This window comes from Hoplias malabaricus, chromosome 5 (assembly GCF_029633855.1).
Source record: "Hoplias malabaricus isolate fHopMal1 chromosome 5, fHopMal1.hap1, whole genome shotgun sequence".
Taxonomy (NCBI): domain Eukaryota; kingdom Metazoa; phylum Chordata; class Actinopteri; order Characiformes; family Erythrinidae; genus Hoplias; species Hoplias malabaricus.
Genome location: NC_089804.1, coordinates 58,578,417 through 58,593,199, shown reverse-complemented (window position 1 = coordinate 58,593,199; position 14,783 = coordinate 58,578,417). Strand labels below are relative to the sequence as shown.

The 14,783-nt window shown below is 44.3% G+C and overlaps 1 protein-coding gene across 1 annotated transcript in view; it reads right to left on the bottom strand.

The window, feature by feature from the left end:
• Window positions 1–3,583: 3,583 nt before the first annotated feature.
• LOC136696580 (neural cell adhesion molecule L1-like) overlaps window positions 3,584–14,783 on the bottom strand; it is a 78,993-nt gene continuing 67,793 nt past the window's right edge. The window contains exons 18-25 of the mRNA XM_066671098.1: window positions 12,537–12,648; window positions 12,206–12,366; window positions 11,898–11,981; window positions 7,167–7,278; window positions 6,837–6,997; window positions 6,529–6,612; window positions 6,036–6,137; window positions 3,584–5,043 (exon numbers count right to left, since the gene is read on the bottom strand). Of these exons, the coding sequence (XP_066527195.1) occupies window positions 4,970–5,043; window positions 6,036–6,137; window positions 6,529–6,612; window positions 6,837–6,997; window positions 7,167–7,278; window positions 11,898–11,981; window positions 12,206–12,366; window positions 12,537–12,648 (890 nt within the window). The 3' untranslated portion in view covers window positions 3,584–4,969. The remainder of the gene's footprint in view (window positions 5,044–6,035; window positions 6,138–6,528; window positions 6,613–6,836; window positions 6,998–7,166; window positions 7,279–11,897; window positions 11,982–12,205; window positions 12,367–12,536; window positions 12,649–14,783) is intronic.

Sequence of the window (14,783 nt, the reverse complement as noted above, 5' to 3'; positions counted from 1 at the left end):
AAACCCCTGATCTCTATAAACTGATTACACTGCAGAAAGATCAGGCTCAGTGCCAAATGTCAGCATAAAAGCCTTACAGAATTATGTCTATTTAAAGTTATTAATGTAATAAGATTTTTACACATAACCTAGTAAAGTATTACTTTGTTTCCTCTTTTTTTACATTATACATTTACTTACAGTATATATACAGTACTGTGCAAAAGTTTATATATTAAAAGTTATATACATTTAAACTAGTGCCTCTCAGTGAGTGTGGGGCTGGTATAAAGTTATAATCACAGTAAATACAAACATATAATAATATAAAACAAGAAATATAAGATAATGTTCTTCAATAAAATAGTGGCTGAGAGTGAGATAGAGGGTGTGTGTGTGTGTGTGTGTGTGTGTGAGAGAGAGAGAGAGAGAGAGAGAGAGAGAGAGAGAGAAAAGAGAAAGAAAGAACAGAGAGATAGAGAGAGAGAGAAAGAAAGAACAGAGAGATAGAGAGAGAAAGAACAGAGAGAGAGACACACACAGAGAGAGAGAGAGAGAGAGAGAGAGAGAATCAGCTATAGAAATAACACAGTTTTAACATTTGTTTCTACACTCACTGTCCATTCGAGTTGCTCTGCGTACTTTGTTATCCTCCTCTCCCCCTGTTCCTCAGCGCTCAGGACCCCCACAGAGCAGATGTGATGTGGTGGTGGATCATTCTCAGATTTATTGTCAGTGATGCAGCTGAAATGTAAAAGGATTGATTGTAGTTCACAAAGACTTCTCCAGAGTTTCTCAAACACTTCACAGAGGTTTCTCAGCCATTGTTCTCTTGAAAGTCTTTACATTACACACAGAAACATTGCTACTAAACTGATGGCCCTGAGCCCAAAGGTACTGTATATAGCTACATCACTCAACACAGTTCCACTGCTCCACGGATGAAATCTGTACACACTGCACATCCATGCATCTAATCTCCTTATAACAGCATTAAATTAAATGTAAAATTCTGGAGCAACTGCACATGAGCCTAAAGTAATCCAAAGTAGTGCAGTGTACAGCAGTGCAGTGTAAAGTAGTGCAGTGTGTACAGTGTACAGTGTACAGTAGTGCAGTGTGTGCAGTAATGAAGTGTGTATAGTAATGCAGTGTACAGTGCTGCAGTGTAAAGTAGTGCAGTGTGTGCAGTGTGCAGTACCGTAGTGTGCAGTAATGCAGTGTGTACAGTACTGTATTGTGCAATAAAGCATTGTGTATAGTAGTGCAGTGTACAGTAGTGCAGTAGTGCTGTGTGTACAGTAGTGCAGTGTTTACTATAGTGCAGTAGAGCAGTGTGTATAGTGGTGCAGTGTACAGTAGTGCAGTGATTATAGAATTGCTGTGTATAGTAGGGCAGTGAGTACTATAGTGCAGTGTACATTGGTGCAGTGAGTACAGTAGTGCGGTGTGTACTATAGTGCAGTGTGTATAGTAGTGCAGTGTACAGTAGTGCAGTTTGTACAGTAGTATTGTAGTACAGTGAACAGTAAGGCAGTGTGTATAGTAGTGCAGGGTATAGTAGTACAGTGTACAGTTGTGCAGTGAGTATAGTATTGCAATGTGCAGTGGAGCAGTGAGTACTGTAGTGCAGTGTAGAGTGGTGCAGTGTGTACAGTGCATGATAGTGCAGGGAGTACAGTAGTGCAGTGATTGCAGTGTTGCAGTGTGTACAATTTACAGTAGTGCAATATGTACAGTGTTCAGTAGTGAAGTGTGTACAGTGTACAGTAGTGTAGTGAGTACAGCAGTGCATTGTATAGTAGTGCAGTGAGTACAGTAGTGCAGCATGTACAGTAGTGCAGTGAGTACAGTAGTGCAGTGTGTACTGTGTACAGCAGTGCAGTGTGTACAGTAGTGCAGTGGGTAGAGTAGTCCAGTGTAGAGTGGTGCCATGTGTACGCTGTACAGTAGTGCAGTGTGTACAGAAGTGCAGTTAGTACAGTAGTGCAGTGTGTGCAGTAGTGCAGTTAGTACAGTGTATAGTAGTGCAGTGAGTTCAGTAGTGCCTTTGTTGTGGTATGTTTCCAGGCCTCATAGTTCATAATGTTCTGTTTAAGGCTTATTTTTAGCAGAATTCCCTAATTACAGTTTTATCGCTTAGCGCTGCACCGTCATGTGATCAAACCTTACCATCATCTTTAACCCTTACAGTCCACAGAATCATTTACTCAGGGGATTCCCTCCATCCCCTCCCTCCCTCTTCTTATCCTCTCTCAGGCTCTCTTTCTCTTTCCTTTTCTCTTCTGTATCTTTCTTTGTTTCTCTGTCCTGCTTTTCTTTTCTTACCATCTCACTTCTTCCTCACTATCTCCTCTATTTCCATCCTATCTCTGTCTCTCTCCCTCTCACTCCCACCTTTCTTTTATTGTTTCTCTCTCCTCTCCACCCACACTCTTATGAATGAGTAGCTCATTAAAGTCCAGCTGCCATGGGTCTGTTAAGCTCCACCCCTTTCCCTCAGACTAACCTTTCATATGAATATTGTTCTCTCTCTCTCTCTCTCTCTCTCTCTCTCTCTCTCTCTCTCTCTCTCTCTCTTTCGCTCTCTCTCTCTCTCGCTCTCTCTCTCACACACACACACACTGCATGTCACTGTGACACAGCATCTGTGCTGAGAATCTGATCTCGAGTCGTCTGGGGAGAAATGAATCGATTCCTCCACATCTCAGATCTATTAACAATGACTGAATCATGTATGAGATGACTCAATATGTATTTGAGTGAATCCCAATCTGGTTCTTTTATGGATCAGAGTCAGATTCAGAGTCACAATCTGTATCAACATCAGAATCATATTCAGAATTAGAAGAAATATGAGAATCAGAGTCAGAAACCACCTCTGAATCAGCATCAGAAAGAGAATCCAAATGAGTATTAGAAGGAATCATCTTCATTATTAGAATCCGAACTGCAGAATGTTTCGGGGAAAGTCTAGAAGCTTTGTTTTTCCTGCAAACTCCTGCAGAGCCGTCTGAGGGCTGGAAGGTCAGGCTCATTAACAGTGCTGTCCAGCCTTTGTCCGACACGGACTGAGATTTCTCCAGAGTTTCTGAATCTTCCTCAGTGTTATGGACAGTAGATGCTGAGACCTAAAAAGAGTAAGATCTCACGAAGTTGCCCATGCTCCTTCTCTGCTGCAGAGACTGACCCTTTGATATTCTCCTCTTTACAGTGGACTCTTCTGAACTGAGGAAGTGGAACATTCTATAAACTCTTCGCTCTGATTTCATTTTTTTGTAGCGAATTACATTCATCAGATTCTAAACATGTTTAACATCTCAGCTCTGTGTCCCGTGCAGTTCAGATTTCCTTAATGAACATAACATTATTTAGCTAATGATCATATAGTGTAACTATTTCATTATTTTTACTTATTCCACTGTAATGAGTAACACATACATATTTCAAAAGAATTTTACCACCACATCATCCTCTTCATATTTTACTGTAATAAAGGAAATTACCCGGACAGTGTGCTGAATTTAAATTCACAAAGACTTTTATTATGGAAAATAAAACTAATATCATCAACAACTGTGTGATACAGTGATGAGAGGTCCTGATATAAAAAGACTAAAAAGATTAAAAATGTTGATATTGTGCTGGATTTAAATGATTCACTAAACTAATTTACAAAGAATAACAAAGAAAATGATGAAGGAAACATCAGTAAAATGGACTGTGAACGGAAAAGTGTTCAAATGTGGCATTTGTCTAAAACATAAAAACATGCTTTAATTAGCTCTGAGTAAGGAGTGTTGAGTAGCTCATATCCCCAAAACCAGGACCACGTACGTTCAACTACAAGAATTTAACTCTGTGCAGGAGCAGAATTCAGTAGAACTGAGTAGTTATACTCTGCTATTAAAGTATTTGTAAAGCTCGGTTGAGTTTAAACATAGCAGGCTCTTCTCACTCTGCTAGACCTGAGATAAAATGATTGCACTGAAAATGTTAATACTGTGCTGGATAAAAATGTTTTACTGATCTAATTTACAAAGAATGATGGTCTGCCCAGAAAATGCTGTGCAACACACAAACTTGGCCCTCAGGTATCCACCCGTGGTCCGCTGTCTTCTTGCTGTCAGGAGTCCACTCGAGTGGTTTCATTGTTTTTACAGATATTTTGCAATAAACTCTAAAAACTGCACTAATAAAAGCACAAATATGTTTTGCCGTGGCACAAGGCCGGAAGACAACAACAACATAAAAAAAAAAAATGTGAGGAAGGACACTGTTATTGAAGACATCTTTATTGTTCTCTGAGTGCAGACACACATTCGTCCAACTCTTGATGGACCAGTCGCTGCAGGGATGAGAACAGTCCTGTGCTCTGGTACACACCACGCTGTGTCTATGGGAACAATCCATCAAGCTTAAGACCTTGCTAGGTTGTTGCCTTGGTTTCCTCTGTGGTTGCTAAGGTCTTGCTAGGCTGTAGCTGTGGTATCATGAGTGGTTGCAAATATGTTGCTAGCTTGTTTTGGTGGTTTCCTAGGTGGTTACTAATGTGTTGCTAGGCTGTTGCTATGCTATCGTAGGTGAATGCTAAGATGTTAGGAGTTTGTTTGCTAAGCTTTTGCTAGGATGTTGTTAAGGTATGCTAGGTGGTTGCTAATGTGTTTCTAGGCCGTTGCTATGGTATGCTTGGCGGTTGCTAAGGCTATGTGTGAAGCATGAGTGCCTTTGTATATTGGGTGTGTGGTGTGTCAGAAATGTGCATAATTTGTGTATATGGTGTGAGGTGTGTGACAGTGTGTGTGTGTGTGTGTGTGTGTGAGAGAGAGAGAGAGAAGACCTACGAGAGAGAGAGAGAGAGAGAGAGAGAGAGAGAGAGAGAGAGAGGACATTTACATGGAGATTATTAGTGATACAAAATCGCTCCAGTGAAAAAAATATATTTAAATTCATTTCATTTCATTTGAGGATTGTATCGGGGTAATCTTTATCAGACGGATGTGGACTCTGCGAGGGTCTCGTCCTTAATGAGAGAGTCCGCTCTGTCCTTCCGCTTCTGTACCGCTGTAAACAACAACATCAACACTCTCTCAGAATGAAGTACTTTCTATAATGAAATATGAAATATTAATTTTTTTGTAACCCTTTTTTTTGTAATCCAGTCCAGAGCCTACCCAGAATCACCGGGCGCAAGGTGGGAACACACCCTGGAGGGGGCGCCAGTCCTTCACACAGCGACACACACTCACACATTCACTCACACACTCAAACCTACGGACACTTTTGAGTCTCAAATCCACCTACCAACGTGTGTTATTGGAGCGTGGGAGGAAACCGGAGCACCCTGAGGAAAACCACGCAGACACAGAGGGAACAGACCACACTCCTCACAGACAGTCAACCGGAGGAAACCCACACAGACACAGAGAGAACACACCACACTCCTCACAGACAGTCACCCGGAGGAAACCCACGCAGACACAGAGAGAACACACCACACTCCTCACAAACAGTCACCCGGAGGAAACCCACACAGACACAGAGAGAACACACCACACTCCTCACAAACAGTCACCCGGAGGAAACCCACGCAGACACAGAGAGAACACACCACACTCCTCAGACATTCACCCGGAGGAAACCCACGCAGACACAGGGAGAACACACCACACTCCTCACAGACAGTCACCCGGAGGAAACCCACGCAGACACAGAGAGAACACACCACACTCCTCACAGACAGTCACCCGGAGGAAACCCACGCAGACACAGAGAGAACACACCACACTCCTCACAGACAGTCACCCGGAGGAAACCCACGCAGACACAGAGAGAACACACCACACTCCTCACAGACAGTCGTCTGGAGAGGGACTCCAATCCGCAACCTCCAGGTTACTGGAGCTGTGTGACTGAGACACTACCTGGTGCTCCACCGTGCCACCCTTCATTCATTCATTTACCTTCTAAACTGTATCTAAACCTCTCTCTCTCTGTGTGTGTGTGTGTGTGTGTGTGTGTGTGTGTGTGTGTGTGTGTGTGAGGTGTGTAAAGACCTGAGTGTTTCCCTCCTTTTCTGCATTTGATGAAGCAGAAGATGAGGAGGATGAACAGACCCGAAGCAATCACCAAACCAATAAACCAGCCTTGAGAAAACCCTAAGAGATAGATAGAGAGAGAGAGAGAGAGAGAGAGAGAGAGATATGGAGAGAATTATAAGAAAGTAAAAACAAAAATCACTACTGAGACTGTGCCATGATCTCACTGAGTCGTTTGTGTTCACGCTGCACAAAAACTGCTGTAGAAGTCAGTGACTGTTCCGTCTTAAATGTTGAGGTAGTGTTGTAGTGCCCTAGTCTCTTTATTAACTCAGCTTTGGTTTTATTCTCCGCTTGATGTCCGACTGTTTAGTTTTGTAGCACTTTCGCTCTGTGTTTACTTTAACCGGAGCACTCTGTAGTTCTACAGTTACAGACTGTGTTAGAAGTTACTTCTCAAGAACGAGGGTGTACACTCTGATAACGTTGTGCTGTTGTCATGGTGACGTACCTGCAGCAGGTGTGGTGTTAGACTCAGAGGGTGGGCTGGAGTCACTGGTGAACTGCAGCAGAGGGTGCTCAGAGTGATTTATTTCTGCAGAAGCAAAGTTCATTTATTACTATTTATTTACTCGTTCATTGTCTGTCGCTGTGGGTCTGGAGCCTACCCAGAATGAGAGAAGGATATCTGACAGAAGGTATTTTAAAGTGTTCCTTTAAGAAAGTGTTCACACAAAGATTATATCACGAAACCTGAGATTATGAAGTCACATAAAACAAAACCAGGTTCTCTGTGTGTAACTGCATCTCTCCACTTACTGAGCACCGCCAGGTAAGCAACGATGGAGAGATTGAAGTGTTTAACAGAACAGCTGTATGCCCCTGCGTCCTCGCTTCTGACATCGGTGATCCTTAACGTGCCGTTGGTTAACTGGGACACTCGTGGGTCAGATAGAACTGTTTCCATATTCTCGCTTTCCCTGAAAACAACAACATCCTCCAGTAAAATCAACAAAAACAATCTGAGGAAAATAACCAGGTCCTGATTTACAAAAAAAATAGAATTCTTAAAGGTAAACCTTTCTCTAAATAATCTGAGATCAAAAGACGATTTGAAACTTTTATTTTGAAAAGAGCTGAAAGTCTTACCAGCTGATCTGAGGCCATGGGGAACCGAACGAGACGCAGTCAAGAGATGCAGAATCTCCTTCAGTTATATTGTACAACAGTTTATCACTGGTTAATATCTGTGGAGAGAGGTCTGAGAGAGAAAGAGAGAGAGAGAGAGAGAGAGAGAGAGAGAGAGAGAACAAAGAAAAACAAAAGAAAAGTGAAGAGAGCAGCAGTATTTTTAATGACATCAAAGCTGCAGAGTAGGTGGAATGACACTCTCCACAGCTGAGTGTGAGTGACTGGGAAACTGGGAATCAGGTGTCTACAGGTGTGACTGTGTGTGGAGGTGAGTGAAATGAGACTGAGTGATGATGAGGATGGACGTGAGTGGATGGAGACTGAATGATGATGATGATGGAGGTGAGTGGGTGGAGACTGAATGATGATGAAGATGGACGTGAGTGGATGGAGACTGAAAGATGATGATGATGGACGTGAGTGGATGGAGACTGAGTGATGATGATGATGATGATGGACGTGAGTGGATGGAGACTGAGTGATGATGATGATGTAGGTGAGTGGATGGAGACTGAGTGATGATGAGGATGGAGGTGAGTGGAAGGAGACTGAATGATGATGATGATGGACGTGAGTGGATGGAGACTGAGTGATGATGATGATGGACGTGAGTGGATGGAGACTGAAAGATGATGATGATGTAGGTGAGTGGATGGAGACTGAGTGATGATGAGGATGGAGGTGAGTGGATGGAGACTGAATAATGATGATGATGGACGTGAGTGGATGGAGACTGAGTGATGATGATGATGGACGTGAGTGGATGGAGACTGAAAGATGATGATGATGGACGTGAGTGGATGGAGACTGAGTGATGATGATGATGGACGTGAGTGGATGGAGACTGAGTGATGATGATGATGTAGGTGAGTGGATGAAGACTGAATGATGATGAAGATGGACGTGAGTGGATGGAGACTGAGTGATGATGAGGATGGAAGTGTGTGAAAGGAGACTGAGTGATGATGAGGATGTAGGTGAGTGGATGGAGACTGAGTGATGATGAGGATGGAGGTGAGTGGAAGGAGACTGAGTGATGATGAGGATGGACGTGAGTAGATGGAGACTGAGTGATGATGAGGATGGACGTGAGTGGATGGAGACTGAGTGATGATGATGATGTAGGTGAGTGGATGAAGACTGAATGATGATGAAGATGGACGTGAGTGGATGGAGACTGAGTGATGATGAGGATGGAAGTGAGTGAAAGGAGACTGAGTGATGATGATGATGTAGGTGAGTGGATGGAGACTGAGTGATGATGAGGATGGAGGTGAGTGGAAGGAGACTGAGTGATGATGAGCATGGACGTGAGTAGATGGAGACTGAGTGATGATGAGGATGGACGTGAGTGGATGGAGACTGAGTGATGATGATGATGTAGGTGAGTGGATGAAGACTGAATGATGATGAAGATGGACGTGAGTGGATGGAGACTGAGTGATGATGAGGATGGAAGTGAGTGAAAGGAGACTGAGTGATGATGAGGATGTAGGTGAGTGGATGGAGACTGAGTGATGATGAGGATGGAGGTGAGTGGATGGAGACTGAGTGATGATGAGGATGGAGGTGAGTGGATGGAGACTGAGTGATGATGAGGATGGACGTGAGTGGATGGAGACTGAGTGATGATGATGATGGACGTGAGTGGATGGAGACTGAGTGATGATGATGATGTAGGTGAGTGGATGAAGACTGAATGATGATGAAGATGGACGTGAGTGGATGGAGACTGAGTGATGATGAGGATGGACGTGAGTGGATGGAGACTGAGTGATGATGAGGATGGAAGTGAGTGAAAGGAGACTGAGTGATGATGAGGATGGACGTGAGTGGATGGAGACTGAGTGATGATGAGGATGGAAGTGAGTGAAAGGAGACTGAGTGATGATGAGGATGTAGGTGAGTGGATGGAGACTGAGTGATGATGATGATGTAGGTGAGTGGATGGAGACTGAGTGATGATGAGGATGGAGGTGAGTGGATGGAGACTGAGTGATGATGAGGATGGACGTGAGTGGATGGAGACTGAGTGATGATGATGATGGAGGTGAGTGGATGGAGACTGAGTGATGATGAGGATGGACGTGAGTGGATGGAGACTGAGTGATGATGATGATGGACGTGAGTGGATGGAGACTGAGTGATGATGATGATGTAGGTGAGTGGATGAAGACTGAATGATGATGAAGATGGACGTGAGTGGATGGAGACTGAGTGATGATGAGGATGGAAGTGAGTGAAAGGAGACTGAGTGATGATGAGGATGGAGGTGAGTGGAAGGAGACTGAGTGATGATGAGGATGGAGGTGAGTGGATGGAGACTGAGTGATGATGACGATGGAGGTGAGTGGATGGAGACTGAAAGATGATGATGATGGACGTGAGTGGATGGAGACTGAGTGATGATGATGATGATGATGGACGTGAGTGGATGGAGACTGAGTGATGATGATGATGTAGGTGAGTGGATGGAGACTGAGTGATGATGAGGATGGAGGTGAGTGGATAGAGACTGAGTGATGATGAGGATGGAGGTGAGTGGATAGAGACTGAGTGATGATGAGGATGGAGGTGAGTGGATGGAGACTGAGTGATGATGAGGAAGGAGGTGTGTTTATGATGACAGAGATAATGAGGATGGAGGTGAGTGGATGGAGGTGAGTGATGATGAGGATGGAGGTGAGTGGATGGAGACTGAGTGATGATGAGGATGGAGGTGAGTGAAATGAGATTGAGTGATGATGAGGATGGAGGTGAGTGGATGGAGACTGAGTGATGATAAAGATGGAGGTGAGTGGATGGAGACTGAGTGATGATGAGGATGGAGGTGAGTGGAAGGAGACTGAGTGATGATGAAGATAGAGGTGAGTGGATGGAGACTGAGTGATGATGAAGATGGAGGTGAGTGGATGGAGACTGAGTGATGATGAAGATGGAGGTGAGTGGATGGAGACTGAGTGATGATGAAGATGGAGGTGAGTGGATGGAGACTGAGAGATGATGAAGATGGAGGTGAGTTGATGGAGACTGAGTGATGATGAGGATGGAGGTGTGTGGGTGGAGACTGAGTGATGATGAGGATGCAGGTGAGTGGATGGAGACTGAGTGATGTTGAGGATGGAGGTGAGTGGATGGAGACTGAGTGATGATGAAGATGGAGGTAAGTGGATGGAGACTGATTAATGATGAGAATGGAGGTGAGTGGATGGAGACTGAGTGATGATGAAGATGGAGGTGAGAGGATGGAAACTGAGTGATGATGAAGAGGGTGTACACTCTGGTAAAATTGTGCTGTTGCCATGGTGACGTATCTGCATCAGAACAAATTATTGAAATAATCAATCAAATTCACAGGTGCTAGAAAGATAAAATTTCTCTACCATTTAAAATTTAAATGAAGTTTCTAAGTGAAAGTATAAGTAAGTTATGGGGAAATGTTTGGCTAAAAATTGTATAGCAAAATAGGGTCAGAGATATTAATTTCTATACATTCCTATAGGAGTATACACACCCTCCAAACAAATGCTTATAACTTGGAAAACCTTTCCCAAATGGCCTAAACGAATATACCGTTAGAACCAGGACACTCGGGGAATCGATTTGATGTAAGCTTTTTTCATTTTGAGTAAGAATTGATCATGTTATGATGAGTTAATCACAGAACAAATGATTGAAAAACTGCTCGCTGAGTCGCTCTGAAAATACATTGAACTCTATGGGAACAAAACCCTCCCTAGTGCTGAACAGAAATTCATAACTCAAAAAAACATATTTTCAAATGTTCTCATATTAACAGGTGCTAGAAAGTGGAAATGTCCCTACCATTTAAAATTTAAATGAAGTCTCTAGGTGAAACTATAAGGAAGTTATGGGGAGATGTTCGGCTGAATATTGAAAAAAGGCTTTCAGGGCAGAGGAGCTAGAGTGACAATGATGTCACGCACTCTGACCATCTCCCATTGAAGTGAATGGAGGGATATTGAAAGAGGGATTAAATGAAACAGATAAGTGAGAGAGGTCCGATATTTGACGTGGTGGGTCTCGGTGTGCCCGGGTCTGACTGTCTGAAATCTCGTGTCCAAAGCTTCAAAATTGACTGAATTAGAGCAGGTTGAAATTTTGGCCTATGCATTCCTATGGGAAAAATTCCCATTTTGGAAGCTCATATTCCAAAATCCGTATGTCGGATCGCTCCAAAAAGCACAAGCATCCCGAGTTGGCAAAGGATCTATGACCGTGTGAAGTTTCATGGCTGTAGCATTAATACTCTAGGAGGAGTAGCATTTTACATTTTGCGAATAGAATAATAATAAGAAGAATAATAATAAGATTTCGAAGAACAGTAATTTGGCTTTGACAAGCCAAATTAAAAATCACTACTGAGACTGTGCCATGATCTCACTGAGTCGTTTGTGTTCACGCTGCACAAAAACTGCTGTAGAAGTCAGTGACTGTTCCGTCTTAAATGTTGAGGTAGTGTTGTAGTGCCCTAGTCCCTTTATTAACTCAGCTTTGTTTTTATTCACCGCTTGATGTCCGACTGTTTAGTTTTGTAGCACTTTTGCTCTGTGTTTACTTTAACCGGAGCACTCTGTAGTTCTACAGTTACAGACTGTGTTAGAAGTTACTTCTCAAGAACGAGGGTGTACACTCTGGAAACGTTGTGCTGTTGTCATGGTGACGTACCTGCAGCAGGTGTGGTGTTAGACTCAGAGGGTGGGCTGGAGTCACTGGTGAACTGCAGCAGAGGGTGCTCAGAGTGATTTATTTCTGCAGAAGCAAAGTTCATTTATTACTATTTATTTACTCATTCATTGTCTGTCGCTGTGGGTCTGGAGCCTACCCAGAATGAGAGAAGGATATCTGACAGAAGGTTTTTTTAAAGTGTTCCTTTAAGAAAGTGTTCACACAAAGATTATATCACGAAACCTGACATTATGAAGTCACATAAAACAAACCAGGTTCTCTGTGTGTAACTGCATCTCTCCACTTACTGAGCACCGCCAGGTAAGCAACGATGGAGAGATTGAAGTGTTTAACAGAACAGCTGTATTCCCCTGCGTCCTCGCTTCTGACATCGGTGATCCTTAACGTGCCGTTGGTTAACTGGGACACTCGTGGGTCAGATAGAACTGTTTCCATATTCTCGCTTTCCCTGAAAACAACAACATCCTCCAGTAAAATCAACAAAAACAATCTGAGGGAAAATAACCAGGTCCTGATTTACAAAAAAAATAGAATTCTTAAAGGTAGACCTTTCTCTAAATAATCTGAGATCAAAAGACAATTTGAAACTTTTATTTTGAAAAGAGCTGAAAGTCTTACCAGCTGATCTGAGGCCGTGGGGAACCGAACGAGACGCAGTCAAGAGATGCAGAATCTCCTTCAGTTATATTGTACAACAGTTTATCACTGGTTAATATCTGTGGAGAGAGGTCTGAGAGAGAGAGAGAGAGAGAGAGAGAGAGAGAACAAAGAAAAACAAAAGAAAATTGAAGAGCAGCAGCAGTATTTTTAATGACATCAAAGCTACAGAGTAGGTGGAATGACACGCTTCACAGCTGAGTGTGAGTGACTGGGAAACTGGGAATCAGGTGTCTACAGGTGTGACTGTGTGTGGAGGTGAGTGGGTGGAGACTGAGTGAGAATGAGAATGGAGGTGAGTGGATGGAGGCTGAGTGATGATGAGGATGAAGGTGAGTGGATGGAGACTGAGTGATGATGAGGATGGAGGTGAGTGGATGGGCACTGAGTGATGATGAGCATGGAGGTGAGTGGATGGAGATTGTGTGATGATGACGATGGAGGTGAGTGGATGGAGACTGAGTGATGATGAGGATGGAGGTGAGTGGATTGAGACTGAGTGATGATGAGGATGGAGGTGAGTGATGGTAAGAATGGAAGTGAGTGGATGGAGACTGAGTGATGATGAGGATAGAGGTGAGTGGATGGAGATTGTGTGATGATGACGATGGAGGAGAGTGGATGGAGACTGAGTGATGATGAGGATGGAGGTGAGTGGATGGAGATTGTGTGATGATGACGATGGAGGAGAGTGGATGGAGACTGAGTGATGATGAGGATGGAGGTGTGTGGGTGGAGACTTAGTGATTATGAGGATGGAGGTGACTGGATGGAGACTGAGTGATGATGAGGATGGAGACTGAGTGATGATGAGGATGGAGGTGAGTGGATGGAGACTGAGTGATGATGAGGATGAAGGCGAGAGGGTGGAGACTGAGTGATGATGAGGATGGAGGTGAGTGGATGGAGACTGAGTGATGATGAGGATGGAGGAGAGTGGATGGAGACTGAGTGATGATTAGGATGGAGGTGTGTGGGTGGAGACTGAGTGATGATGACGATGGAGGTGTGTGGGTGGAGACTGAGTGATCATGAGGATGGAAGTGAATGTGTGAATACTGAGTGATGATGAGGATGGAGGTGAGTGGATGAGACTGAGTGATGATGAGGATGGAGGTGAGTGATGGTAAGGATGGAGGTGAGTGGATGCAGACAGTGATTATGAGGATGGAGGTCTGTGGGTGGAGACTGAGTGATGATGACGATGGAGGAGAGTGGATGGAGACTGTGATTATGAGGATGGAGGAGAGTGGATGCAGACTAAGTGATGATGAGGATGGAGGCGAGTGGATGGAGACTGAGTGATGATGAGGATGGAGGCGAGTGGATGGAGACTGAGTGATGATGAGGATGGAGGCGAGTGGATGGAGACAGAGTGATGATGAGGATGGAGGCGAGTGGATGGAGACAGTGATGATGAGGATGGAGGCGAGTGGATGGTGACAGTGATGATGAGGATGGAGGCGAGTGGATGGTGACAGTGATGATGAGGATGGAGGCGAGTGGATGGTGACAGTGATGATGAGGATGAAGGCGAGTGGATGGAGACTGAGTGATGATGAGGATGGAGGCGAGTGGATGGAGACAGAGTGATGATGAGGATGGAGGCGAGTGGATGGAGACAGTGATGATGAGGATGGAGGCGAGTGGATGGTGACAGTGATGATGAGGATGGAGGCGAGTGGATGGTGACAGTGATGATGAGGATGGAGGCGAGTGGATGGAGACTGAGTGATGATGAGGATGAAGGCGAGTGGATGGAGACTGAGTGATGATGAGGATGAAGGCGAGTGGATGGAGACTGAGTGATGATGAGGATGAAGGCGAGTGGGTGGAGACTGAGTAATGATGAGGATGGAGGAGAGTGGATGGAGACAGAGTGATGATGACAATGCAGGTGAGTGGATGGAGACAGAGTGATGATGACGATGGAGGTGAGTGGATGGAGACTGAGTGATGATGAGGATGGAGGTGAGTGGATGGAGACTGAGTGATGATGAGGATGGAGGTGAGTGGATGGAGACTGAGTGATGATGACAATGGAGGTGAGTGGATGGAGACTGAGTGATGATGAGGATGGAGGTGAGTGGATGGAGACTGAGTGATGATGAGGATGGAGGCGAGTGGATGGAGACTGAGTGATGATGAGGATGGAGGCGAGTGGATGGAGACAGAGTGATGATGAGGATGGAGGTGAGTGGATGGAGA